Genomic DNA, 26568 nt, shown 5'->3' on the forward strand with positions numbered 1-26568 from the left:
GTTAGCAGCAATCACACAAGCTAGTCAAATGATTATACATTTATACTGATAATTTGCTATAGTGTTAGCTGTTTTGTAGAAATATTAAACATTTATTATGACTAGTGAATACAAAGAATACCCAACTTTTAGAAGCATTCCTTCAGAAGTCATTAGGACAGAAATAAAGGTTTTGTTAAGTGTAACAGATACTGCAATAGCAGTGACATGTAAAAGCTTTTGAAAGCACCTTAATAGAGTGCATGTCAAGCAAATTAGATGGCAAGACAACATAAAACAGTACCCTGTAGTAGCCAATACTGGTTCTTATACCAAGAACCTTTGTTTATTTAAAATTAATTAAGGGCTTTCACTGGAACAGTTTTCTTATATGAAGTGCTCACTGATACTGCTATCAATTATTTTCCTTCATTTCTTGACTGTAGCAAAAGATAATATATACATAATCTTGTAAGAACATTCCTACTTAGAAGGTTTTTCTTCTTTGTCCTTCCATGTTCTATTTCTAAAGGAAGATCAATCAATGAAGGTACTGTGGTTGGCCAAACCACTGAGGTCACTTCTCAATGAAAGGAAAATTACGGAGATTTTATATCAGTTAGCAAAGACTAAAATTATGGATACTATACCAGTAGTAGAGTTAAATCTGTCAAAAAAGAAGAAGATTGACACTCAAGGCTTCTTGCTTCAATGCCCACTGTTATTACATGTTTTAATATAATAAAAATGTTGCAGTCCAATATATAATTTGTAATAAGTATGTCTAGTTCTTTTTTTGCAAATCCAAGGCTTGTTCTAATTTTGCATTGATACTTCGGAAATGACCTTCTGCTCCTAGAATTCTTTGCGATTCCACCAGAAGTGCAGGAAGGCTGGAAACACCATACTATATAAAAGAGGAAGTAGAAAAGCTGTATTATAGGACACTATTTGATACTGAACATTAGTTTATTTACAAAAATATGATAATACCAAAACAACTTTCAATTCACAGAGTAGCCCAATGCAGCTTGAAAAAGAGCCCATAAATTATATTATCAAGAATGTCAGTTGCTTTTGCCTAAGCCCAACTTAAGCCTTTTTTGCTGCACCAACATCTGAACAATTCCAGTGATGATGCATAAATTGTAGCTTGTCTGTCTTTATAATCAGTGTTGGTTCGTGTGAAGAGTGTATATGGATAGATTGGCAGACATTGTGAAAGAAGGCCGTTTTGTGGAATGGTTTGGTGTGATTGCAAAATTGGACTATTGCACAACAATGAAAACCAAACAAGACTTCTCTACACTCACCTGAATTTTGTATAAAGTATTATATGGATAAGGGTGTAAGAATTTTAAACCCTAGAAATATGAAATGTAATTATAACAGGTTTGAACATGGCCTGTTAAAGGTTACCTCAGGACAAAGAGATGTAACCTTGAAAGTGGGGGGTTGGGGGAGGAAGGAAAAAGCTTACCATTTAAGTAACAGTGTATTGAACATTCACTGGAGGCCACAGCAGAGTAATTACAAACCTCACTCATTCTCATGTAATCTCCCTAGGTAGCAGAGTATATGGAAAAGTCTGTTGGTCTGTAAATGTAGCAAACTGTCACATAGAATGCATGGCATTTACTACTAAAGCTAAAAATGCATTGAATCTGATAGTGTAGGGCAAACAAAACAAAACATGAGAGAATGCTATTGTTTCCTCTTATTAACAAACATTCACTTGAGTAGCAAAGTCTATGAGATTTTGCTTTAGCGTTCTAATACTGGAATCTGCAACTAGGGCAAAAAATGTTTAAATAAATGAGACTATATAAAAATGCATGCCTATAAAAGGGCTAGTGTAATGTAAACAAGATGCTAACCAGCAGAGAATCAGCGAAGCTAGCTGAGCCACAACAGAGCCAACCTGAGCTGCTGAGGGGAAGAAAAAGATAATAAAAGCTGGAGACAGCAGTAGAAGCAACACATAGAAATAATGGATTTATAGGTTTTGACTGGCAGATGGCTGGATGAGCACTTACTATTTTTCACTTGTGAGTTCAAATATCCGAAAAGGTAAAAAAAATGTATTTCTTCATTTACTGATTTTAATTATTTTTTTTACAATTACCTGTTTTCAACAATGTTGGTGTGTCTTTATACAGTACTTAGGTAACATAGATGAATAAAGCTTGCAGTGTTAGACAAGCTAATTTTGCCTGGACTAATTTTCTGTTTACTTCACCATGAGTGAAAAATAGCGATTTATTCTCATCCTCTGAAGAGAGATGGAGCAAGTTTGGAAGTTGTATTTCTGGTGAACCTGGCAGAAGCAAATTAATGGCTTACACATTTAGACCCAGATGAACTTGTCACGATTATCTGATTGACAATGGTATTTAACCTTTTCAGGGATAAATGTTAGTTGTGACAGACCACCACAGACTCAAACTACCAGTGTGGGTTAATAAAGTTCTGTTGTGCTCTGTGGTCAAACAAAGTAAGACACTAGAAGAACAAAAAACGCTCTTTGAGTGCCATACTTTTGACTGTCATGAAGATGAGACTGTATATGTAAAAGAAGAATGTAGTTGTTTGGATAGAACATAGATCTGTAGTATAATAATTGTTAATAAAAGATAAACAAGTAAATATAATGAACTAGAAGAGGGTAATAATACAAATATAAATAAGTGATATAAAATTGCTGTTAATAAAAATAACCATAAGTAATTGCAATTTACTAAAGGAGGAAAATAACATACATAAGTAACACCAGAGATTGCAATTATTTATTTATTCAATTTGTATCCTGCTCCCATTAGTGCTGAGGCACTACTCTGGGTGGTTGCAGCATGTATAATACAGACCAAAATAAACACATTAAAAGCAACAACAACCCTAAAAATACATGGCGCAGACTAATTATATAAACCCAGAGTGGACAGAGGGAGAGGAAAGGTGATCAGCCTCCCAGAAAAGCAATGTCTTTAATGGCTTCCTAAATGGCAACAGGGAGGGGGCTAAACAGAGCTCCTCTGACAGCTGGTTCCATAAAGTTCAAGCCACTGCAAAGAAGGCCTTACCTCTTGTAGAGGATTTATGGGCCTCCCTCGGGGGGCGACTCAACTGAGATGATCTTCTGGGTTGCACCGATGAGATTAAGGAAAGATGCACCAACAAGTAACATGGGCCAAACTGTGGAGGACCTTATACTGTATGTTCAAAATCTTGAACCTGATCTGAGATGCAGTGGGCAGCTAGTGGAGGCGAGCCAGAACCAGAGTGATGTGGTCAAATTTGCTCACACCTACCACCAGTCTGGTTGCCGCAATCTGGACCTGCTGAAGTCTCTGGATCAGGCTCAAGAGAAGCCTCGCATAGAGAGCATTACAGTAGTTGATCCAGGAGATGACCAGGGCCTGCACCAAAGACCTGAGGGGGGATTAGCTGGTTAAAAGCTGATCTGGACACAGCTGCAGTCTGGAACTACCAAGAAAGCTGGGTCCAGAAGAACACCCAGGTTATGCACTTGGTCCCTAAACTGGAGGGGAATACTATCCAGCTTAGAGACCATCCCTCCTAACCTACCAGAGGTTCCCCCAGTATCAAAATCTCTTTTGTCCGGGTTCAGTTTGAGCTTGTTAGCTCTGGTCCATTTCAGTACTGAAACCAGGCAATGCTCAAGCATCTGGATGGTATCCACTGCAGAAGTAGTTAACAGAATTGCATGTCAGTGTACTGATGACACCTTACTCCAAATCTCCTGATCACGCCCCCCCCCCATGGCGGCTTAATGTAGATGTTGAACAGCATTGGGGATAATGCTGATTTCTGAGAAACCTTGTACCTTAGGGTCCACAGTGCTGACACCTTCACTAGATGAATTCTCTGGACACGGTCTTCAGGGAGGCATTGGAGCCAGCTCAATGCTAAGCCCCCAATCCCGCCCTCAGAGAACTTGTCCAGGGGGATACCATGGTCGATGTTATCAAAAGCCACTGAGAGATCTAGGAGTACCCACAGAGTGCATCTACCCCTGTCAGCCTCCCTTAAAAAGTCATCTTGCAGTGTGACTAGTGTCGTCTCAGTACCCCAACATAGCCTGGATCCAGACGATTGGGCCAAAGCAATCCTACTCCTTCAGGTATGTCTGCACCTGATTTTCCACCACTCTCTCAGAATGGTGTATTAGCGATCAGATAGAAATTACGATTGTCCAACGCTAACTGGGGGCATTTGATGATGAGTTGGACAATGGTTTCTTTTAAACGGGAGGGAAACATCCCCCCAAGTGATGAATTAACAATGTTAATGGCCCAATCAATCATAGACCCCTTTGTGGTTCTGATCAGCCATGATGGGCAAGGATCAAGCAAGGAGGCAGTAGGCCTAGTGGGGGTTTCCTCCTTTACTACAGGGTCAAACAACCAGCTGGGAGATGTGGTAGCGATGGTCACCCCTGGAGCAGCTAGCCTGCTGCTGGAGTCAAGGTCAGCACAAATGGCCTCCATTTTCACTCTAAAAAGATACCTGATTTTTTAAATGTAACTGCACCTATTACCTGGTCACTACTACCAGAGACAGAGTTGAGTAGAATTGAGAAGCCTAAAATATCAGGCTGTGTATGCTGATAAAAGTAGTACTTGGACCCTGAAACAAAAATGTGAAGCAATTTATGTTGCCTAAGGTGATGATATGTAATAAGACTGTTGCTGGAAGAGGGAATAAGGTTGTGAGATCAAAGGAAGAATTGCTGTCTTAGAAGCAGGTATTTGGGTTTTTTTCTGTCTGAAAGGGGATCTTAGGAGTACTCATTGATCCATTATGCCATAACTATTCTCACATAAGTGGTTGTGCATTTTATATTCATTATGCTACATGAGTGTGAGAAAGGAATCACACAAGGATTTGGATTTCATTGTGGGATGGGACAAGCTAATAATGAAATACTGCATAGTAGAAAGCCATTCAAGATACACTTACAACTACTTTTTCTTGTTGATTTTCCTTTCTTTCATTAGCATATTTTTGTTGAAGATCCTTTAAATCAGTGACTAACTGAACTGCATTCCTGAGAGAAGATATTTTTCCTTTTAGTTCAGCACGTTCTCTCTCCAGTTTCTTCAGCTGTGGTTCAGTTCTGGAAAACATAAGTGTATGAGCAACGTATCTTGATAAGGACTCATTTTTGCAAGTTATTTTGAACTATTTTCATTAAGCCAGAGAAGTAATCTTTATAATCTAAATCCTAGCAATGTCATCTTCAGCAGGGCACAGGGTGAATTTGAAATCTTTTGTTTTCAAGCAGGATTATGAAAATTGCCTGGTCCCTTTCTAAACGCAACTCTTAATGGATATTCTATGCTGGGAATCCAGTTTCCTCTTCAGAAATTCCATTCTTTGGTCTTTTGAGAAATCCAAGGAGGAAAAGGGAAAAGAACCAGATAGCCTATCTGCGCCAAGCACTTAGAAAGATATGTTATTTATTAGAAAGACTGAATCAATCATTTGTTGAATCTCATATGGGTTCTTCACTTGTGCACAGCAATATTTCTAGAACTCTTTGAATTTCAGAGAATGGGATTTCCTTGTCCCTTTGTTTGGGCAGAGCCTGTATTATTTGTGTGTCTCAGTGGAGGGGTTGTGCCTTCTTGCAAGCTTCTGTAACAGTCTGCTTTCAGGAAGGAAGCGAGTTTTATAACCACATGGAAGAAAATTGCTCAAAGAAATAAAGTACATATAAACAGCCTACCTTCTTTTGTGCAATCAAACATATGGAACTTACCAAGCTGACCTTCCAAGTCATCTAAAGGAAACTAATCCAGATAAAAATCTGAGCCCTTTTAACGTCAAGATACAGTGTGAACTCAAGAAAGGAAACGAGTTGAACCACAGCCTGAAGAACTTGGCAGTTGAAGCCTACATGCAGAAGTGATAAGTATGGAAAATGGGACTTAAAATGACAACATTATGTTATCATTTCCAAAGGGTGCACAGTTAAGGAGACAACAGAAGAGCAGATACTGCTGTGGTTCAGGAGGATGAGGCTACTAGACTGCTGAAAAGAAGTAGCAACGTTGGAAGACAACAAAAATTATCTGTCTGTGGCAACATGGAAAATCAGCTGCCAACAGTATTCCAAATATGAGATGACAAACCAGAGATGGACAGATAGAATGCATGTTGTAGCATCAATTGAATGGTGTGATCAGGTTCTTCTAAAACTGGTGATGGTTCTCTCATTTTGGTGGGAATAAGAGTTGGATACGGTTTTGAATGACCAACTGCTTCAACTTTATTAACATCAACTTCTGAACTAGCAAATTTAAATGGATCAAAACAGCTAACTCTGGGATCGTCTTATAACTCAAGATCTTCACTTCTGGTGTAAATATGTCACTCCTCACATTGGGGCTGGACCAAAGCACTCGCAGTCGGTTATCACTCTCAAGGGGGTGCTCCTCACTGCACACATCGTCCCACAAGAAGGGTGTCTCGCCCAGTCCCCTTCTAGAGATGGGTTGTTGTAGGAGGGACTGGGATAGATCACTTTCCTCCCTCCACCTTGATTGCGAGGGTAAACCACGACTGTCCATTCTAGTGGTTTCACCCCCTTTCCTTCACTTCTGGGTAAGCTCGGATCAGGGAATAATCCCCCTCCTGTTTTAAGATTGGGAAAATCTTTTAGTAAGTCACAGACCTTGCTAGATCCCTCATCACTCCCTTCTATCTGTACCGCATTGTCTTTTGTGCTTTTCTCTGTCTTGTCCGTTTCCACTCTAAATTCCAGCACGTCACCCCACTCTTTTATAACCTCCTCCCACACTCAGATCTTGCTCCTCCCCCTTGTCTCCTTCCTTATCTTCCGCCAAGCACACCTCTACCGCCTTTCCTTCACTTCTTCCTCTTCTATTTTTACGAGTACGTCCTTTACGCATCCACACATTTCCTTCTGTCCATCCTTTGCTGAGGATGGCTCACTAGCCTCCTGTCCTTCACAAATGTGTCAGGTATAGCAGTAAACTGTTTTGTTGTATAGGCAGTGAAACTCTTTCACTGTTTAGGGATAGATTCCAGTTTCCTACATCAATGCTTTGGTGTAAAGTCACAAATAACACAGCTAGAGGATATATGCAAGTCACTTCCTTTTTTTGTTGTGGTGACTACATAATGAAGTGGTATTTAAAAATGACACAATCGTGACATGAAATGCTTCTCAGTGTCACACTATGATTAACAGAAACCATCAGGTTTTAGAAAGCAGTTTTCCAAGCTCTGAACAGGGCTTTATATAGTATAAGACTGTTCTTGTTTTCTGCCATCAAGTTGCTTCTGACAGCAATGCTATAAATTACTGACATCCAAAAGTTATTATCTTTAACAATTATGTAAAAATTCAAGGCTGTGTCTTCCTCTACTGAGTCAATCTGTCTCACATTTGGTTGTCTTCTCTTCCTACCTTCTTCTACTTTTCTCAGCATTACTATCTTTTCCAGTACATTAATGTGTATCATATGTCCAAAAAATGATAGCCCCGGTTTTGTCATTTTTATTTCTAGGAATCCAGGGTTTTCTCCAGAACTATGCTTCCAATTAATTGATTTTCCCCGTCAGCTTTCTTCACCATCCAGTTTTCACATCTGCACCCAGCAATAGAAAATACAGTGGTGCCTCGCTTAATGAGCGCTTCGTTTAACGACGAATTCGCTTAGCGATGGCTTTTTCGGAGTGATCTTGCGCTCCATTTAACGATGTTCCCTATGGGCGATTTTCGCATAGCGATGTTTGGGACCATGCTTTGCATAGCGATGACAGTTTGGGTCCCCCTGTTTCGTTTAACAATGTTTTTTATATGTTTAAAAATGTTTAAAATGCTTGAAATCATAAGTGCACTTAATAAACCCTTTGTTAAACTAATTTGACTTTGTTCCGACTCTTTTTAAATTTGTTGTAATTTTTTCCCCCCATTGAGATGCATTGAATAGGTTCCAATGCATTTCAATTGGGGAACCGTGTTTCGCTTAGCGATGTTTTCCCATAGCGATGCATTTTTTGGAACCAATTAAAATCGTTAAGCGAGGCACCACTGTACAATGATAGGGATGATCTTGGCCTTGGTCTTCAAAGACATGACTTTATTCATAAGTATCTCCTCTAGCTCCTTTATAAATGTCATTCTAAGTTTCAGTCTTCTGATTTGTTGGCTACAATCTTCACTTAAAATGACTATGGGTTATATAGCAAGTTAATTAAATGTTTACAGCACACTCATTTCTTTTAGAATGATCCATTGATTTTTGTAGTCTATAGGGTTTTGTAAACTCAAAACCACAGGCTCATTTCCTTCTGAAATTCTTTGATACACAACAGTAAACAACATATATTTGCAATATGATCGCTAGTGTCTCTTCATGTTCTGAATCCAGCTTAAACATATGCCATTTTTCACTCTATTCAGACCTGAAAACTGTATTTGTAATTAAAAACAAAATTACACTTCCCTAAAGCCCACGGCAACTTCCTTTTTAAATAGGAAACTAGGCCAGAGCTAAACCATGGAGCCTTCAAACTGGGACCTTCTGCAGGTGAGCAAAATGTAGTTACAGGTCTACAACCTGGAACTCCCAGAATTCTGTCTGGGAAATTCTTAAGCGATGGCATTCGAAAAATCTGAATGCCACATTCCTATTGGCTAATGTAGCATAACTATCAGAGTAAGGAGGGAGGAATATCCTCCACTACAGAAAAATCACATTTGTAGTCCAAATATAGTGAGGGATTTATGGGACATACTTTTTTACCCATCAGTGTATATTTTTGGTCTTAAAACTCAAACAGTTGTACTTGGAATGTGGTTTAGAATGTACAGTACTGTATGCTTAGCCACCATAGTTATCAGTTATACCACTGGCACAGATGCTACAGAACTTAAGGTCAGACTTGTGTCCATGGTCTGTGTTTATGCCATACTTTAAGGACAAAATGTTAGTTAAGCAGATGGAGCTGAGCATGAGGAAATCTGTTAGACTAAACATCCTGTTGTAATCAGATATTACTGAGTATAATAATCTTGTTTATCGGCCACATACAAGTTATAGCTTGTAGCCAGAAAAAACATTAATAATATTTTTACTGTACACAAATAACAAAAAGTCTTAAGAAAACTTTTTAGACTTTAGTAATACAGCAAGCCTTCTGATCTGAATAAGATGTAATCAACGTCTTGCTAGATTATCTAACAATTAATCAAAGATAACTTACCTAATTAGTTCTTCTTTAACCTCTATCAAACGTTGCCTTTTCTTATTTGTTGTTCTGATCATCTGTAATGCCAGCAAAGATGTATTTTTTAAATGAACAGGCAAAATACAAAGACCTTAACAGCTGTTTTACTAGTTCTGTTCTAATACTGCAGAACTTCCACTACACTCTGAAGTAGAAAAGAGGCACATTATAACAGCTGTTCCTTTTTATCAAAGTTTATAGTGATATGGGAACAAGAAATATCTCAAATTTGAAAATTGTTAAATACTTTTCCTGTATCTTCTTAGTGAGCAGTTTTCACTGTAATTTAGTGACAAATTTCCTGGTAATATTAAAGGAGCTGGAATTTATTTTCCATATTGTAGGTACCAGGTAGACTTAATTATTGAGAACATTTATATCCCCCCGTTTAAAATAATTCAAGGTAGTGAAGAAGCTATAACAATCAGTCAACAAGCTTGCTAAAACTGTTAACAACTAAAACCTTATAAAAAGTTTTCACACAAACATGGAAATCCAGAGAGGGCTCAGCTGGTTTTTCAGGCAGGGAATTCCAAAATCTAAAAACAGATTTGAACAGTCTGAGAAACTTTCTCTCTATCCCCTCCACTCCCAATCCAGTCAACCATGAATTTGGGAGAAAATGACCTCTGTGAAAATCCACCAATTTGGCATGGGGAATCCCCTTCTGCCTGCCCAGCTGCAAAAGCCGACTCTGATGACAGCTGTCACATACACACTTATATCTATTGTTAAGAAATATTTCTAGAAGCAGAGGAAGATATACAGGCATCAGTGCTGATCGATGATGGGGTGGTTTAAATATGTTGGCTGAGCACAATGTTTCCCAAATACATACATACTGTTTATCATGCTCTCTTGGAGTCTACAATGATCACCTTGTACATAAAGAAAGACTAAGCCTTCACTTGCCCTCCAAAGTGAATGAGGGAGGAAGAACTCTGGGCAAATGTGACAGAATGGGTTTCCCAACAATGACTAAGATAACTGAAGTGATAACTACAGAAAAAGGATCCAGTCTCTACAGCTAGGTTCACAAGAAACTTTGAAAGACTGCTTTTACAACAGAATTCTAATTGTGATCCATTGATGTGTCCTGATTCAATACCTATGCAAAATAATATAGATAACTTTTTACCTTTGTATTTTTCAGTTTTGCATTTTTCAGTTCTTCAGCATCTGTGATCTAATTAAAATACACACCAGTAATGCAGCATAACCTTCTAATTTAATAAAATAGATTATAAAGTAAATTTATAAACACAAAATAAAACAAAGGAAAATATATATTGGTACTTTAAAGAATAACTATATTTTATACTATATTTTAATGTAACCTTTCATGACTTGTCTACTTGCATGTAAGCTTATATTTAAAAATAACAGTCTTTAAAGTGTCAAAATGTCTTTTTTGCTTTTGTTTTGTGATTCCTATTGAAATGCTTGCACAGACTAACATGGTTACAACTTTGAAAAGTAAATTTAGCTTCTCAATATGTCAGGACTAGTAGGAGTTACGCTTTCCAGTCCTCAGAATCACCAGGAAAGGATATCCAAATACAAGCTCCTTTAATATTCTTTGTTTTCCATGTAAGTGATTCTACTTTTTGTAGAATATTCATACAGATTATCCATTGTAGTTTTGGGAGACAAGAGATGTAACCACCCACAGTAGTGCCTCGACACTAACAGGAGCAGGGTAAGTCAGTCAGTAGGAGACACAACGAGCAAGGCTGGAGTGGGCACTTGAGGTCCCTCAGATGTTTGATTTAATTTATATAGCTCCGTGATTTAGATATCTGGCTGTGGAGCTAGAAAATGCGAGTTCATTCCCCCACTGTGTCTCCTTGACAACAGTTGGACTCAATGATCCACAGGGTCCCTTCCAGATCTGCAGTTCTATGATGCTGATGCTGATATGCTGCCCGATCAGTGAATACACACTACTCTGGGCAGTGTATGGAGTAAAACAAGAACCCCCAAATGCCCCCCATCCACTTCCATAACATAATCAATACAGCAAAACAACCAAAATTAAATTTGGAGAGCATTTCTTAAAGGATATTGTGTAATAGGCAGTTAGTGCACTGAATGTTTCTGTAGCGCTAACCAGCAGAGCCAAAACATAAAACATCATCCAGAGGATAACAGCTGTCTCCCTTTCAAAGGGGATGGCTACTCAAATTAAGGACAGTCAGTACAAAGCGTTTCCTTATCCAACAGCCCCATCTCTCTTGCCTCTGGCCCCTTTTCTATATTCCAGCTGCACTCTCACACACTGTGCAAACTTTTTCTAACCTACATTGATCAACTGATTTGAGGATGGTTCCTGATCACAGAGTTTCAGGTGAGCTCCCAATTCTGGAATACTATGCAAGTTTCTTGCTGTATTAGTACAACTCAGATGAATAAGTAGTGTAGTATATCCCTTTTCTGCTATATATTATAATTTGTTTAACAAATTCAAATATTGTAAAAGTGCTTAAAACCCTCTTTATATTAATAATCTTTAAGCAAGGGTATTCTAATTACAAATATAAGCTGCTTACATCAGATCCTATTCTCTACTCTCTCTATGTGACTTGTAGTAACTCTTCAAAGTTTAAGACAGAAATTACTTCCAACTTTGCACTCAACCAAAACTGTTACAAATTGCAAAGAATACTCATTTCTCCTATAACGATACTACTATTCATTTGTCTAGGCCAGTGGTGGTGAACCTTTTTGGGCTTGTGTGCCCAAACTAGAAAAACAAACAAAAGTGGGCTGCAGCAGAACCGGAAGTGGTGGCAGAAGGGAGAATCCCGGCACAGAGGTGCCTCAAGAACCCACTCCGGATCCGCTGCCAGTACCAGCTGCTCCGGATCCGCCTGCCGAACCGCCAGCATCGCGGCTGCAGCCACCTTCTCAGATTTGGCTGCGGGGGGGGGGGGGGTAGCCATCTGGCGACCTATGGCTCACGTACCTGCAGAAAGGGCTCCATGTGCCAGTTGTGGCACACGTGCCATAGGTTTGCCATCGCTGGTCTAGGCACACAAGAAGCATTTACAACAAAAGGACCTGTCTACTGTTCCAGTCAGTGACACCCACTTACATGATACCTGATTTTGTTCTACTTCCCCTATTATCCAGTTTTCCACCCCTGCTTCCAGTTAGTTATTGTTATTGGGAGTGGGGTGTGCTTAGGTATCCTTCCAAATCTTGAGGTTTCCCCAAGTTCGCTGATGCCATCATTTAGTGGTGGTGGGGGATCTGATATCTTGCTACATAAAGATTAGTGTTCAGAGAATTAACAATATTAGTAATATATGACAATTTTATTTAGTTAACATTTTAAATTAATATAATTCGCACTTCCCAATCTATGATGCACATCTAAATATAGCTAATCATGTTAAATACTTCTATGAAGATCTTTGCTCAAGAACTGTACACAAAAATGAATTTTATAGAGAAAGTGGCATACAAAAAGTGAATGTGAAGAAAAATCGCATATGGAACTTCAAACGAGTTTTCAGTGAGTAAACTATTTTACAAATTGAATAGAATGTCAATTCCAGGTACATAAGTGACTTTACTTACAGCTTTGATAAGCTGGTCCTTGAACCCAGCATAAAAGCTATCTATAGCTTTCCTACATATCTTTGACTCCACTCCTTGTCTGAAACACATAAACGATAAGTTAAATAAATTTCTATGTACCCAAATAAGGTTAACTGAGATATGCAAATTCTAGCATCTGAACTAATAAAAATCAGTCAATGCCAATAATCAACATTTCTCCTACTCAAGGTTGTTTTCAGTGATAAGGCTGATTTATTTAAGTCGCATCTTGAATCTAATTGCTATTATCACATGCATTCCTACTATCAACCAAATACACAGTAGTTCAAAAGGTATGTTTCATTGTAGTTTCATCTTGAATAAGGTTTAAATTTGGGTTGGAGGGAAAAAATCTCTGTATCACAGATTTGTTCTGTGATCCAAATAATACCAATGTAAAAGATTTAGAATCCTTGATATTTTGCTCTTTTGGCACTGGAAAATACAGTATGCTTCTTCAAAAAGACAATTATTCTTCAAGGACTGCAATAACTTTTTTGTGCTTCTGTGTATCCAAACAGCACAGCAGTAATGCACTTTATCCATAACAAAGATTAAAATTTTGTATCAAAGTGTAGTTTAGATTGATCATCACAAGAGGGTTCCTAGTCATAAAGAAACTTACCTGTATTTTGCTGTTATCTTTCCAAATTCATCTAGAATAACATCAGACTCTGTGATCCGACTGGCAACTTTCTTCAGTCCTTTGGGTACCCAAACTTTTATCAAATGTGGATCATCTGAGTTTTAAAAAATAGCAAGCAGAATTTTTGAAGCAGACTTATATAATATGCTAATCCTCTAATACCATATAATTAAGGTGAAAAAGCTTCAGTGTAAACCTGGAGAGAGAAAAAAAAATCACATCACTTTCCTCTTACCTGGGCAATCTTGCTCTGTTTCTGGTGAAGCCTGTTTCCGTCTCTCATGGGATTTAGCGCTCCTCCTAGGCATCTACTGGGATCAAATGGAAAGTGCATTTAAACGCTTCAGATTACTAATCACAATATGCAGAAACATCGTGCCCTCACCATAAATTTTGCCCTCACCATTTAAAATGCACTAGAACATAACTAAACTAGAGCACTTTATCTCTTCCAATTCCTGCATCTTTCCACAACTAGTGCTCTTTTTAGTAACAAACCAGACATTTGCCCAACTGTTTCATTCTTAGGACAGAGATTCTCATTGCTGGACAATCTACAGGACTACAGATATATATATTTATACAGAATTAAAGACAAAGACACACGCACGCACGCACGCACGCACGCACACACACACACACACACACACAGGGCTTAATAGAAGATCGTTCTTAACTTTATCAGCATTCAAATTCTTCACATCATCTTTCATTCTATGAGATATCCCGCATTCTGAAGAGCCGTTCCTTAAAGAGAGTATAGATGGTAATTTACAGTCTTCCATACTGTACTCTCCATTGCTCTCTAAATGGGAAGAATCTGGTGATCATTCTCAGACTCAAGTGCAAGCCATTTATACAACAAATACTTTAAAAAGAAGCTTGCACTAGTTTAAGGACAGCATTAAATTAAGAAAATAGCTGTTGTACCCTTCTATGTTGTTAATATCAATATTAATTTAATTTATATCCTATGTTTCTGCACAGGAGCCCAGAGTTGTTAAGAGCCTACATGAAAACACACACTAAAATCATTAGTTACACAGTATGCACCTGCAGTGTTTCCTCTAATCTACAGGAGCACATTTTTGGCTATGTACAAATGCTACAGGGAACCACAACTGTCTTTGCATCACTATAGGAAGTAAAAATGAAATTAAAGTAGTTTACACAGATTATAGCTGTAAGTACAATACAAAATCCTTTTTAAAAAAGGCAGCAAAAGAACTCTCTAATAGCCGCCTCAAGTTATCAATACTTACAATAATCCTTCAAACTGCTATCTGTAACGAGCAAATCGGAGATAACCTGAAATCTAGTGCAGCTATATGAGAAATGGTTGAGCAATACTAAAGAGTCAAAATATTCAAAATGTAATTAGAAGCCTAAGAATGTTAGCTTCTGCTAAAAATTTTTTTACTAGTCCACTGATACATCTGTAGTTCTCAAACTACCAGACTTTTGCACACTCAAAATACTTCTAGAATTGGGGTGAATATACTGAAGAAGCAGTAAAGACAATCCAGTCCAGCCTTTCGCATGATGTATTCTGCATATAAGTTAAATAAGCAGGGGGACAATATACAACCTTGTCATACCCCTTTCCCAATTTTGAACCAATCGTTGCATATCCAGTTCTAACTGTTGCTTCCTGTCCCATATATAGATTTATCAGGAGACAGAAAAACTGGCCAGGTACTCCCATTTCTTTAAGAACTTGCCATAGTTTGCTGTGGTCCACTCAATCAAAGGCTTTTGCAGTCAACGAAGCAGAAGTAGATGTTTTTCTGGAACTCTCTGGCTTCCTCCATAATCCAGCGCATGTTAGCAATTTGGTCTTGAGTTCTTCTGCCCCTTCAAAATCCAGTTTGTACTTCTGGGAGTTCCCGGTCCACATACTGCTGAAGCCTACCATGTAGGATTATGAGCATAACCCTGCTAACGTGTGATATGATTGCAATAGTACAGTAGTTGGAGCACTCTTTGGCACTGCCCTTCTTTGGGATTGGGATGTAGACTGATCTTTTCCAATTCTCTGGCCACTGCTGAGTTTTCCAAACATGTTGACATATTGAGTGTAGCACCTTAACAGCATCATCTTTTAAGATTTTAAATAGTTCAACTGGAATGCCCTCACCTCCACTGGCCTTGTTGTTAGCCATGCTTTCTAAGGCCCACTTGACTTCACTCTCCAGGATGTCTAGCTCAAGGTCAGCAACCACACTATCTGGGTTGTCCAGGACATCCAGATCTTTCTGGTATAATTCTGTGTATTCTTGCTACCTCTTCTTGATGTTCCTATCATTTTTGTCCTTTATCATGCCCATCTTTCCACAAAATGTTCCTTTAATAGCTCCAATTTTCTTGAACAGATCTCTGCTTTTCCTCTTTATTATTTTCCTCTATATCTTTGCACTGTTCATTAAGAAGGCCTTCTTGTCTCTCCTTGCTATTCTTTGGAAGTCAGCAGTCAATTTTCTGTAACTTTCCTTGTCTTCCTTGCATTTTGTTTCCCTTCTCTTCCAGTCCCCTATGAGAAGAACATCTTTCTTTGGTGTCAGTTGTAGATGTTGTAAGTCTTCATAGAACTGGTCAATACCAGCTTCTTCAGCATCGGTGGTTGGTGCATAAACTTGGATTATTGTGATGTTGAAAGGTCTGCCTTGGATTCGTATTGAAATCATTCTATCATTTTTGATATTGTATTCCAGTGTAGCTTTTCCCACTCTTTCGTTGACTATGAGGGCTACTCCATTTCTTCTACGGGATTCTTGCCCACAGTAGTAGATATGATAATTGTTTGAATTGAATTTGCCCATTCCTGTCCATTTTAATTCAGTGACACCTAGGATGTCAATGTTTATTCTTGCCATCTCCTGTTTGACCGCTTCCAGCTTCCCAAGGTTCATAGATCTTACATTCCAGGTTCCTATGTACTATTTTTCTTTGTAGCATCGGACTTTCACTTCCAGGCATGTCCACAGCTAAGCATCCTCTCGACTTTGACCCAACCACTTCATTAGCTCTGGAGCTACTTGTCCTTGTCCTCCGCTATTCCTCAGTAGCATGTTGGATGCCTTCCTTCCTGAGGGGCTCATTTTCCAGCGTCATTTGTTAGCATTTTGTTTCTGTTCGTAGGGTTTTCTTGGCAAAGATACTGGAGTGGCGTGCCAGTTCCTGCTCCAGGTGGATCGCGTATAGTCAGAACTCTACACTATGACCTGTTCGTCTTGGGTGTCCCTGCACAGCATAGTCCGTAGCTTCTCTGAATTACTCAAGCCCCTTCACCACGACAAGGCAGCAATCCATGAAGGGGAACTTACTATTACATTTCAGCAATTACGTATTTTCAATCTCCAGTCCCCAATATATTGCCAAATTCTCCCCACGCAAATAAAAAGATAGAGCTCTCTTTAAGCCATTAATGTACCATATTATCTTTCACAGGTTCCTCTTCAGACTCTTCTCTTTCCACTCTAGATTTCAAGGTGTGGCAATTTTTACTAGGAAAAAAATAAAATAAAGATATGAACATGTCATTATTTTTATCAGTATTTTATTTAAGGAGTCTTCTCTTCCGATACAAATATTGTATGCTGCTGTCAGAAAAGACCTCAATGAAAAATAAAGAAACAATATAATATAATCACAATAAATGTGAATATGAACACAGGTGTGAATGCTGTATATGTCTGAATAACTGCTGCAGTGCCTACCTGAAAGCAAGCCTTATCAAAATTCACAGCACTTCCCCAAGCAATCATTAATAGGATTGTCCCACTGAACTCAACTGGCTTATTTCTAAATAATAATGTATAGGTTTGCACTGTGAATGAACTGTATGGACAGAATTATATAGTCAACATGTGATGCACAGAATCAGATCTCACTGATAGGCACTGAGGCTCATTTAGGGAAACCATGGACAAAATTGCAGTCTCCTTTACACCTTCTGCAAGAATGCCAGCTCCTCAGAAGAGAGCCCAGATATGTTACCTACAAAGCACTATAAAACACATATAAAAAGGTCTAAAAGTTCAGCCTTGATGACATAGGCCAAGTACTAACATTCAAGCAAAAATTATTCAACATTCATAACACCTGACTCCAAAAATTGTCCTTGTGACTATTTTGAATTTTGATAATCATCCTGCAATTTAAGAACAGCTCTACAGTAATTTCCAAAGGTCACTATTGATACTTTCCCCTTATCAAATACATCACAGAAAACCATCATATTCGGAAATGCAGGTACCGTATTTTACCATGTACAAGATGACAATTTTGCCTAAAATAATCAGAGGAAAAATGGAGGGTCGTCTTATAAATGGAAGGAAGCAGTCGTGCGCGCACACTCGGGCACCTCTTGCTGCCACCGCTGTCACCCAATTGCCTCTTTCAGAGCTCCACCTGCCCGATCACTGCAGCCTTGTCCCCTCTCATGGTGGAGGTAGCGGGAGGTGCGCATGTCTTCCTGCCTCCTTAGCAAAGGGAAGGCAGCAATGGCTCCCCTTCCTGTTTTTGTAAACCCAGCGTGCCTTTTGCTAACCTCCTCAAAAGACGAGGAAAAGCGCAGTCACTTACAGCCGCTTTCCTTGCCTTTTGCCAAGGCACAGGGCTTAGCAAAAAGGGAGCCCTTCGAGCCCTGCTTTTTAAAATTTGGGGTTAGAAAAAGTGGGGTTCGTCTTATACTTTGGGTTGTCTTGTAAACGGAAAAATACGGTAAATACAGAATATAAAACAACTATCTCACAAGCAAAATGAGTGCAATACAATTGGAATCTAGATACGTAAAATATAAAAAGTAGGGTTTTTATGTAGCACAAATACCCCTGGATAAAATACTATTAGAAACAGATGACAAATTGATTTTAAAAATGTATAAAGTGTTGTTAGTAATTAAGATGGAAGATGAAGTGGTAAAAGATTGTATGACCAAATGGGTGCAAAATATAGGGAATAATATTGAAACTGATGACTGGGAAAATTAATATAAAAATTACAAAATCAGTAAGTTTTTAAAGAAAACATACAAAATGTTCTACAGATGGTACATGACATCAGATAAGTTATCAAAAATGTATAAAGATGCATCAAATGTATGTTAGAAATGTAGATTACAAGAGGGAACCTTATATCATATGTGGACATGTAGAGAAGCAAAAAACTATTGGATACTAATGTATGAATGTCTGCAAAATAATCTAATATGTAATATTCCATTTAAACCAGAATTATTTTTGTTAAATATGTTGCCAGAGACTTTGGATAGGAGAGACAGCCATTCGGTAATACATATAATAACCGCAGCCAGAATACTATATGCATGGAAATGGAAGAAAACTGAAATACCGAACCGTGAAGAATTTATGGAAAAAATTATGGAAGTGGCAGAGATGGACATATTAACAGAAGCTGTAAAAGTCAATTCAATCCAAGAAGCAACAGAAAAATGGGACCCTATATATAACTGGATCTGTAACCTGAAAGCCAAATGCGATAATTTTAATGCAAAATAGTCAAATAATTCCAGTAGAAAGCATATAAGCAATTAACAGATACATACGTTCTTAATGTAATGATATGTGTAAGTACAGATAATATGTGATAAGGAATGGCATGATATATTTCCTGCTATCCCGATTCGTTTCCCCTTACCCTGGGGGGTGGGGGTGGGGAACAAGCAAAATGAGTGGATGGGGTGTGTGAATGAATGCAGAACAGGTAGACCAAAAATACCACAATGACAAACACATCCTTAGATTTATCTCTGGATTACCTTCCTATTGTATTTCTCTGTTCTGTCTCAGAATCAGATGAATTACTTGTTCCCCCATCCTGTTCTGAATACTGATCTTTTTCTGATCCATCTTGCGCATAAGCAGACATAGCAGTGCTATGTAAGGGATGTTCTAAAAGAGAAAAGTCTAGTAGTAATAAATGTTGTCATCTTTCCTTCACTGTTCCTGCTGTTTCTTTCCCACAGCTAAAGTCAGGAAAATGCAGACACAGAAGTCTAGGTATTTGGGCCAAAGAAGTTCTCATATTCAAATCCATTTAATTCTGATCTCCTTTGATTTCTCTGATTCACAACCCTGAAGGAGTTCACAGATCTGGACCAAAATGTGTTTAGTTGAAGCAAAGGAGGAGGCAAATCTGCCTACATTCTTTATTTTAAAACACAGATTTGGAAATATATAAACTAGGGGCATGCTTTGAGATTTTGGACAGCAACCTTAAAATCCTCTAAAAATTCCCAGGTGGAATTTTCAGCCCACAAATCTGCAGATTTCGCCCTCCTAAAGAAGGGCTTTTGGGTTGTTTTCTACCCCTGATGCTGCTGGCCTCATCACTGCCTTCCAGTTTTTTTTAATTTATTTATTTTAAAGAAAGCTACTGCAGTGCTTCTTGAGAATTGCAGTGTTGCAGGAGGCGCCCTCTGTGGAGCTTTATGGACAGCAAATTTATGATTCCTAGGATCATTCACGTCCAGGAAGTCAACCATCCCACCACTGAGGGTACAGTGGTGCCCCGCTTGATGATTACCCCGGTAGACGACAAAATCGCTTCACGATGAGGTTTTTGCGATCACAAAACAATGTTTCAAAGGGGAAAATCCGCTTCACGATGATCAGTTCCCTGCTTCGGGAACCAATTCTTCGCATTACGATGATCAAATCGTCGGGTTTTCAAAATGGTCGCCCACTTTTTCCAGACCCATTTCTGGAAGACAATGACTGAAAATGGCTTCCCCTATGGAGGATCTTCACTGGACGATGAGGTATTTTGCCCATTGGAACGCTTTGAACCGGTTTTCAATGCATTTCAATGTTTTTTTTTCTTTTGCTTGACGACGATATCGCTTAACAGTGATTTTGCTGGAACGGATTATCGTTGTCAAGCGGGGCACCACTGTACAATGTTTAACCAGCGAGTTGAGTTAGAGTAATTAAAAAACTAAGCAACTTAAGAGATTTTTAAAATGCCCATGTATTTACAGTGGTGCCCCGCATGACGACAATAATCCATTCCGGGAAAATCGCTGTTAAGCGAAATCGTTGTCATGCAAAAAGCCTTTCCCCATTGGAATGCACCGAAACCCGTTTAATGCGTTCCCAATGGGGAAATTACCTCGTCATCCAGCGAAGATCGCCCATAGGGAAGCCATTTTGAGAGCGCTGATCAGCTGTGACGCATGGGTCTGGAAAACACAGGGCAGCCATTTCAGGAAGCCGACGATCAGCTAGAACTGACTATAGCGAAACATCGCTGAACGGGACAGGGAAAGCCGGCAGCCATTTTCGCGCCCTCGTTAAGCGAGGGGAGGGCGCGAAAACGCGGTGCGCGGCCATTTTGGGGCTTCCGGTGGCCATTTTGTCCGCCGAACAGCTGATCGTCGGAGCTTCGTTTTGCGAAGATCGGTAAGCGAAACGCTTACCGATCTTCGCAAAGCGAATTTCGCCCTATCTAAAGCTCGTTGAGCGATCGCATTAGCGATCCCAAAAAAGGGATCGCTATGCGATTTCGTCGTTGTACGGTGCGCTCGTTAAGCGAGGCACCACTGTATATATTTTTAATACGTTCAGACCATGGATAAGTGAATCTGCAGATACTGATGATCCCACAGATAAGAGGGTCTTATTGTACTGAAACATTTAGCATATATTATTAAAAAGCCATTAAATGTAAAACAACTTAAAAACAAAAAGGGACACACATACATACACACAAAAAAAATTATAAGAAGAAAAGAGCAGCAACCGCCAATAAATAACCTTTTTCTCCAGCCCAGTCACCAGCCGTCTGCCTAAATAGAAGGGCTTTTGCTTGCCAGCAGAAATCCAACAGAGTGCCAACTTAGCCCTGCATGAAAAGGGATGGCACAGTCTGGAAGAAGCGAAACCCCCTAAGTCCTCATCAGAGGTGTCTGTCAGAATGGTGGGGCCAAGAAAAAAGCATCTGTGCAGATTTTAAAAATAGGGAGGCTCATAAACAGAGATGTGGTCCTTTAAAGATTCTGGACATAAGCCTTGATATGCCAAAGTTTGTACTTTAAATCAAAGTTTACATGGTTAATTGATTAAGACAATTATTGACAATTCTAGAAACTATACTATATACAGTACTACAGCAGGAACTGTTAAATGTTAAATGTGATCACTAACCAAACAAGTCATCAGGCTCTTCCATTTGCTCATTTCCAGGAATTTTCAAAATACTTGACACATCTGGCTCCTCAGGGGGAAGAAATCTGCTGCGATGGACTAACTTAGCTTGCTGTTTCTGAAGACATAAAATAAAATTCAACTTAAAAATGAAATTTAGCACAGTGTAAAAGAATTATAATGTGCCTAACTGCAATAATTTATTCCACAGAAAAATAATTGTATATAATATAATAGTGCATATCATGATCAATTATTGCCAATAAATAACCAACCTAAAACCAATAAAGACAAATATTGTTTACAAAATTTACTGCCCAGCTTTCTGTGGCTGGATGTCAGTGTCATCTGTATTTCTGAAGCAAAAAAGATTCAAAAATAAAATTTGGTTTTCAAGTACACCACAGATCTTAATAACTCAAGGTTCTGGACTAAACAGAGTAGGATGATGCCTCAAATATGCCTGAATGAAAAAACATACTTACTCCAGGTCTCTTCTTGGAATCTCTTCTTTTTCTCTTTGACATCTTGCTATTGTTGAAGAATATAAAAAAGGAACATTATCTTAAATTAATACAACCCCCTTTTTACACCCAGCAATATCAGTATCAAATCTGTATTATAGGTGTACATCTAAGTCTTCATGTTTATATTCTTCCAACCAGCCAGGCTTACTAAATTATATATTTAATTAGGATTTGTGGGGGGTAAAAGATGAATTAATTTCATCTTGCTTTCATCTATTTTTACAGATTCATCTGAACTGTATCTACCCCCCCCAAAAAACCCACTTTAATTTTACCTAAATCCAGTTCCTGTTCTCCATGGTTAGCTGACAAGAGGTGACTGTTTTTCATATTGTGTACTTAATCACAGTAATGTGTCTTCATGTTGTTTCTCAAAATTTAAAGTTGCATTCATCCTTGTTGCACATTCCAAAATATCATAATGGAAGTGTATTACATATGAAAGTGAATACAAAACCATATACTGTCAACTATCTCCCATCCCCACATATCTATGAATTGGTTGTCACAAGAAAACAGCAGCAACAAGTTGCATTTGAGATACCAGTGTACTAAGCCAACAATTTAAAAATGGCTTCTGAAATATGAACCCAAATTTTAAACACGAAGCAAACAAGTCATAAACACCCAAATTCTAAATAAGAAACACTGAAGTTTAAGCTTTTTCCTATATTTATCCAAAATACTGTATTTTCTTTTAATTTCAAATGTATGACAGTCAAAACAGGCTTAGCAAAGTACCATTAAAAAGCAGGAATATAAATACTCATCTTTAATCTGATACATCATGCTTCTGAAGTGCCTTATATTCGAAGTAAACAGCAGCTCCACACATTTAGTATTTAAACATTTTGCATTCTATATAATAATATTATGTTTGGCTTATTAAATACATTTCAAAGGTGTAAGCGATATTTGCTGATGTGTCTGCCCCAGGCTCTGGAGGGTTCTAATTTTAACAGGAAGAGAAGCTGAATCCTCTCCTGCATCTCATCAATCTGCCACTTCCAGCACTTCCCCCTTAGTCTTGCATACAGTATATCTGTAGTACTAGATGTGGTGCAGTGCATACAAGTTGGACTATCATTCAAGAGACCTGGGTTCAAATGCCCCATTCAGTCACAGAAATTCAAACAGGTAGGGGAGGAAAGTAAAACACTTCCCACATATTTCAGAAATCCTATTAAAATAATCATTAATTATAAATTAGAAGCAACTTGACATTGCGTATCAACCGACCAAGCACAAGAAGAGCTGTAAGGGTTGCCACCTTCACATTTAGTTAGGTCTCCAGCACCCCGTTCAAGCACACTGGACCAGACCTCAGGTTTGTCTTATACAGTTGTGTTCAAAATTATTCAACCCCCAATGCTGTAAAGGGGTTTAGGGACTATAGTGTACATTTGGAATTGTATTCAGAATGAAATCCTACAAGGACGTTTTAAAGAACCAAATGCAACTAAAATAACATCAATTGTTTATGTAATACAGTAGTAAATGTTTCTTTTGTGGTTTCTTCATTGCCACAATTATTCAACCCCTTAAAGACTACCACTCTGAAGAAGAGAGGTTCATTCAGGTGTTTTCGATCAGGTATTGAAAACACCTGTGGATGTCACGGAGCACCAATCAAGCATAATAAGCACCAATTAGGCAGCTTTAAAATGACTGTGATACTCAGCTCCTTCTAGACATTTACTGGTGTGGTTACAAACATGGTGAAGTCAAGAGAATGGTCCAGGAAGACAAGAGAAGAGGTGATTTGTCTTCACAGGAAGGGCAATGGCTATAAGAAGATTGCAAAGAAGTTAAACATACGAAGAGACACCATAGGAAGCATCATTCACAAATTCAAGGCAAAGGGCACTGTTGAAATGCTACCTGATCGTGGAAGAAAGAAGATGCTGACTTCGACTGCTGTGCGCTACCTAAAGCATAGAGTGGTGAAAAGTCCCTGTGTGACTGCTGAGGAACTGAAAAAAGATTTGTCAGATGTGGGTATAGAAGTTTCAGCTCAGACAATAAGGCGCACACTGCGTAATGAAGGTCTCCATGCCAGAACCCCCAGGCTGTCTCCCAAGAATAAGAAGAGTCGACTGCAGTATGCCAAAAGTCATGTGGGCAAACCACAAAAGTTGTGGGATAGTGTTCTGAGGACTGATGAAACAAAATTAGAACTGTTTGGCCCCATGGATCAACGCTATGTTTGGAGGAGGAAGAGCAAGGCATATGACGAAAAGAACACCTTGCCTACTGTGAAGCATGGCGGAGGGTCAATAATGCTTTGGGGCTGTTTTGCTTCTGCAGGTACAGGGAAGCTTCAGCGTGTACAAGGTACCATGAATTCTCTTCAGTACCAGGAGATATTGGATGAAAATGTGATGCAGTCCGTCACACACCTGAGGCTTGGGAGACGTTGGACCTTTCAACAGGACAATGATCCCAAGCATACCTCCAAGTCCACTAGAGCATGGTTGCAGAGGAAGGGCTGGAACATTTTGGAGTGGCCATCGCAGTCACCAGACTTAAATCCAATTGAGAACCTCTGGTGGGACTTAAAGAAAGCAGTTGCAGTGCGCAAGCCTAAGAATTTGACTGAACTGGAGGCTTTTGCCCATGAAGAATGGGCGAAGATACCCGTAGATCGCTGCAAGACACTTGTGTCAAGCTATGCTTCACGTTTAAAAGCTGTTATAACTGTAAAAGGATGTTGTACTAAGTACTAAGATTGAATGTCACTTGGGGGTTGAATAAAAACTAATAATGATGTGAGCACAGAAAAGACATTTGTGGTTATTTCATTATAAACTTAAGGTTATATTTCTCTGACCTACAAGTGCCTCTTTCATGTAAATGTAAGCAAGATGACTGAATGATCAAAATCAATGTCAAAATGGCCAAAACATTCAATTTCAGTGGGGGTTGAATAATTTTGAACACAACTGTACAGCACACTGCTTACAACCACAATGAGTTGACGCGGTGCTAATGGTAAACAGGTACAGTAGAAGTTACGAATCTCAAGCCACGAACTTACCAGGTGGCCTTGAAAGAGTCAAATGCCAACCTGCTAGCCGGTGCCCTTCGTCTCCAGTGAAGAGGGCAGGGCGACCTCCGTACCTTTTTGTTAAAGGGCGAGGGGGAGATCCAAGCTCTCAGACCTTTCCCTTTACATTAAAGGAGGTGCTGTTATTGACGCGCAGCTCCCGCCAACCCTAGGCAGCACAGCCAGCGGCCAGAAACGGCAGGAACCTCTGGGAAGCAAGCTAAAAGCGGCCTCTTCCTCCACTGAAGGTCCACCTCATAACGAGAAAGATGACGACAATTATTTTTCTCCGGGACGCTCTCGGATCCGATACAGGAAGACCTACCGTATTAGTCTCTGGCTCCCATCAGAGCCGCGGCTTCTCTCAGAAACTTGCCCAGTTACTGCGAAGATAACAGGAAGCAAACCTCAGGCAGGGCCCCCGGAGGACAGGCAAACACAAGGGAGAACCTGAAGCCGAACACCCGTTTGCCTCGCCGCTTTTCTGCGCTTCGTCCCTCCCGCTGCACCGGTCACAAGCGCCGCCCTGACACCCTTCAGCAAGGGCTGCCTCCTGTGGCTTCCAAGCCAGCCAGTCCTCTGTGGGGCCTCGCCGTCAGCTCAAGTCCAGCCGCCACCCCGACCCCACGTCTAACGAACGGGCTGCCCACCCGGCCCCCTTCTTCCAGGTCTTTCCCGCTCGCGAAGCCACGCCCCCGCTCGCCAGGCCCGACAAACACCGCCGGACGCCAGAGGCGGAATTAAAATGCGCGCCGGCTTCCCTGACCTCCCTTAACGGTACTTTCCCGCCCTTTTCCCTCAAACTGCCGTGCCGGTCCATCCCACTGAGCACAACACAGCGGGGGGGGGAGGCGCGCGCGGGGGGGAATGTGAAATAACTTGTAACTGAGCTCAGCTTATCCAGGTTCGATGTACAGTACTTGAGAGCCCGCCATTTCTCCTTTTCCCTTTTGCGCATTCTCTTCAGTCGTCGGCACAATTAAAAAGAGATGCTTTCCCCCCCCCCGCAAAAGATGGGTCGGCCCTCTGCCTCTTTGGTAGATTTCGAGGAAGAGTCATGAAAGCGCGGGGGGGGGGGGAAAGAGGGAGAAAAACAACTCATGCGGAGCGCCATCTGGTGGAGGGAGGATAATTATTTCACTATGAGCGTTGTTAGATCAAAATCCACTTCTTCAGACACAAAAGGGTGCAAAGACGGTGTCCTCTTAATTTTACACATTTCCTTCAGGGGCAAGCTTGGTGACCAGGTGAAGATACAGACAATACACAAAGTAACAATGACAGCGGAAAGAGACTCTGAGCTTTGTCATAGAAACAATC

At 39.7% G+C, this 26568-nt stretch overlaps 2 protein-coding genes across 7 annotated transcripts in view; one reads left to right on the top strand and one right to left on the bottom strand.

Moving 5' to 3' along the window:
• Positions 1–758, top strand: part of PRIMPOL (primase and DNA directed polymerase) — a 43210-nt gene extending 42452 nt beyond the window's left edge. For all 3 annotated transcript variants that reach the window (XM_078393900.1, XM_078393901.1, XM_020802674.3), the window contains one exon: positions 512–758. In XM_078393900.1, the coding sequence (XP_078250026.1) occupies positions 512–527 (16 nt within the window). In that variant the 3' untranslated portion in view covers positions 528–758. The remainder of the gene's footprint in view (positions 1–511) is intronic.
• On the bottom strand, positions 72–26305 carry CENPU (centromere protein U). Of its 4 annotated transcripts, none has more exons than XM_073001398.2 (13): positions 26135–26305; positions 25574–25631; positions 22161–22206; positions 21676–21793; positions 19290–19422; positions 16941–17013; positions 13746–13818; positions 13490–13604; positions 12844–12922; positions 10400–10447; positions 9238–9299; positions 4960–5116; positions 72–886 (listed from the first exon to the last, which is right to left on the bottom strand). In XM_073001398.2, exons 3-13 carry the CDS (start codon positions 22200–22202, stop codon positions 764–766), a joined length of 1023 nt encoding a protein of 340 aa, XP_072857499.2. In that variant the 5' UTR covers positions 22203–22206; positions 25574–25631; positions 26135–26305; the 3' UTR covers positions 72–763. The 4 variants fall into 4 exon arrangements, with proteins under 4 accessions (XP_072857499.2, XP_078250028.1, XP_072857498.2 ...); XM_078393902.1 differs by having other exon boundaries at positions 26169–26266; XM_073001397.2 differs by having other exon boundaries at positions 26128–26243.
• Between the last annotated feature and the right edge of the window lie 263 nt (positions 26306–26568).

The sequence above is a fragment of the Pogona vitticeps genome, chromosome 5 (genome assembly GCF_051106095.1).
Source record: "Pogona vitticeps strain Pit_001003342236 chromosome 5, PviZW2.1, whole genome shotgun sequence".
Classification (NCBI taxonomy): Eukaryota; Metazoa; Chordata; class Lepidosauria; order Squamata; family Agamidae; genus Pogona; species Pogona vitticeps.

Excerpts from the sequence above, each read along its gene's own strand:
- CENPU (XM_073001397.2), bottom strand. The coding sequence starts at position 26,206 with ATGCGCAAAAGGGAAAAGGAGAAATGGCGGGCTCTCAAGTACTGTACA. Across the intron at positions 25,632-26,127 it reads TAAGCTGAGCTCAGTTACAA|TAACTGGGCAAGTTTCTGAG; the intron begins GTTATTTCACAT and ends TTATCTTCGCAG. Across the intron at positions 17,014-19,289 it reads CAGAGAAATACAATAGGAAG|TAAAAATTGCCACACCTTGA; the intron begins GTAATCCAGAGA and ends TTTTTTTCCTAG.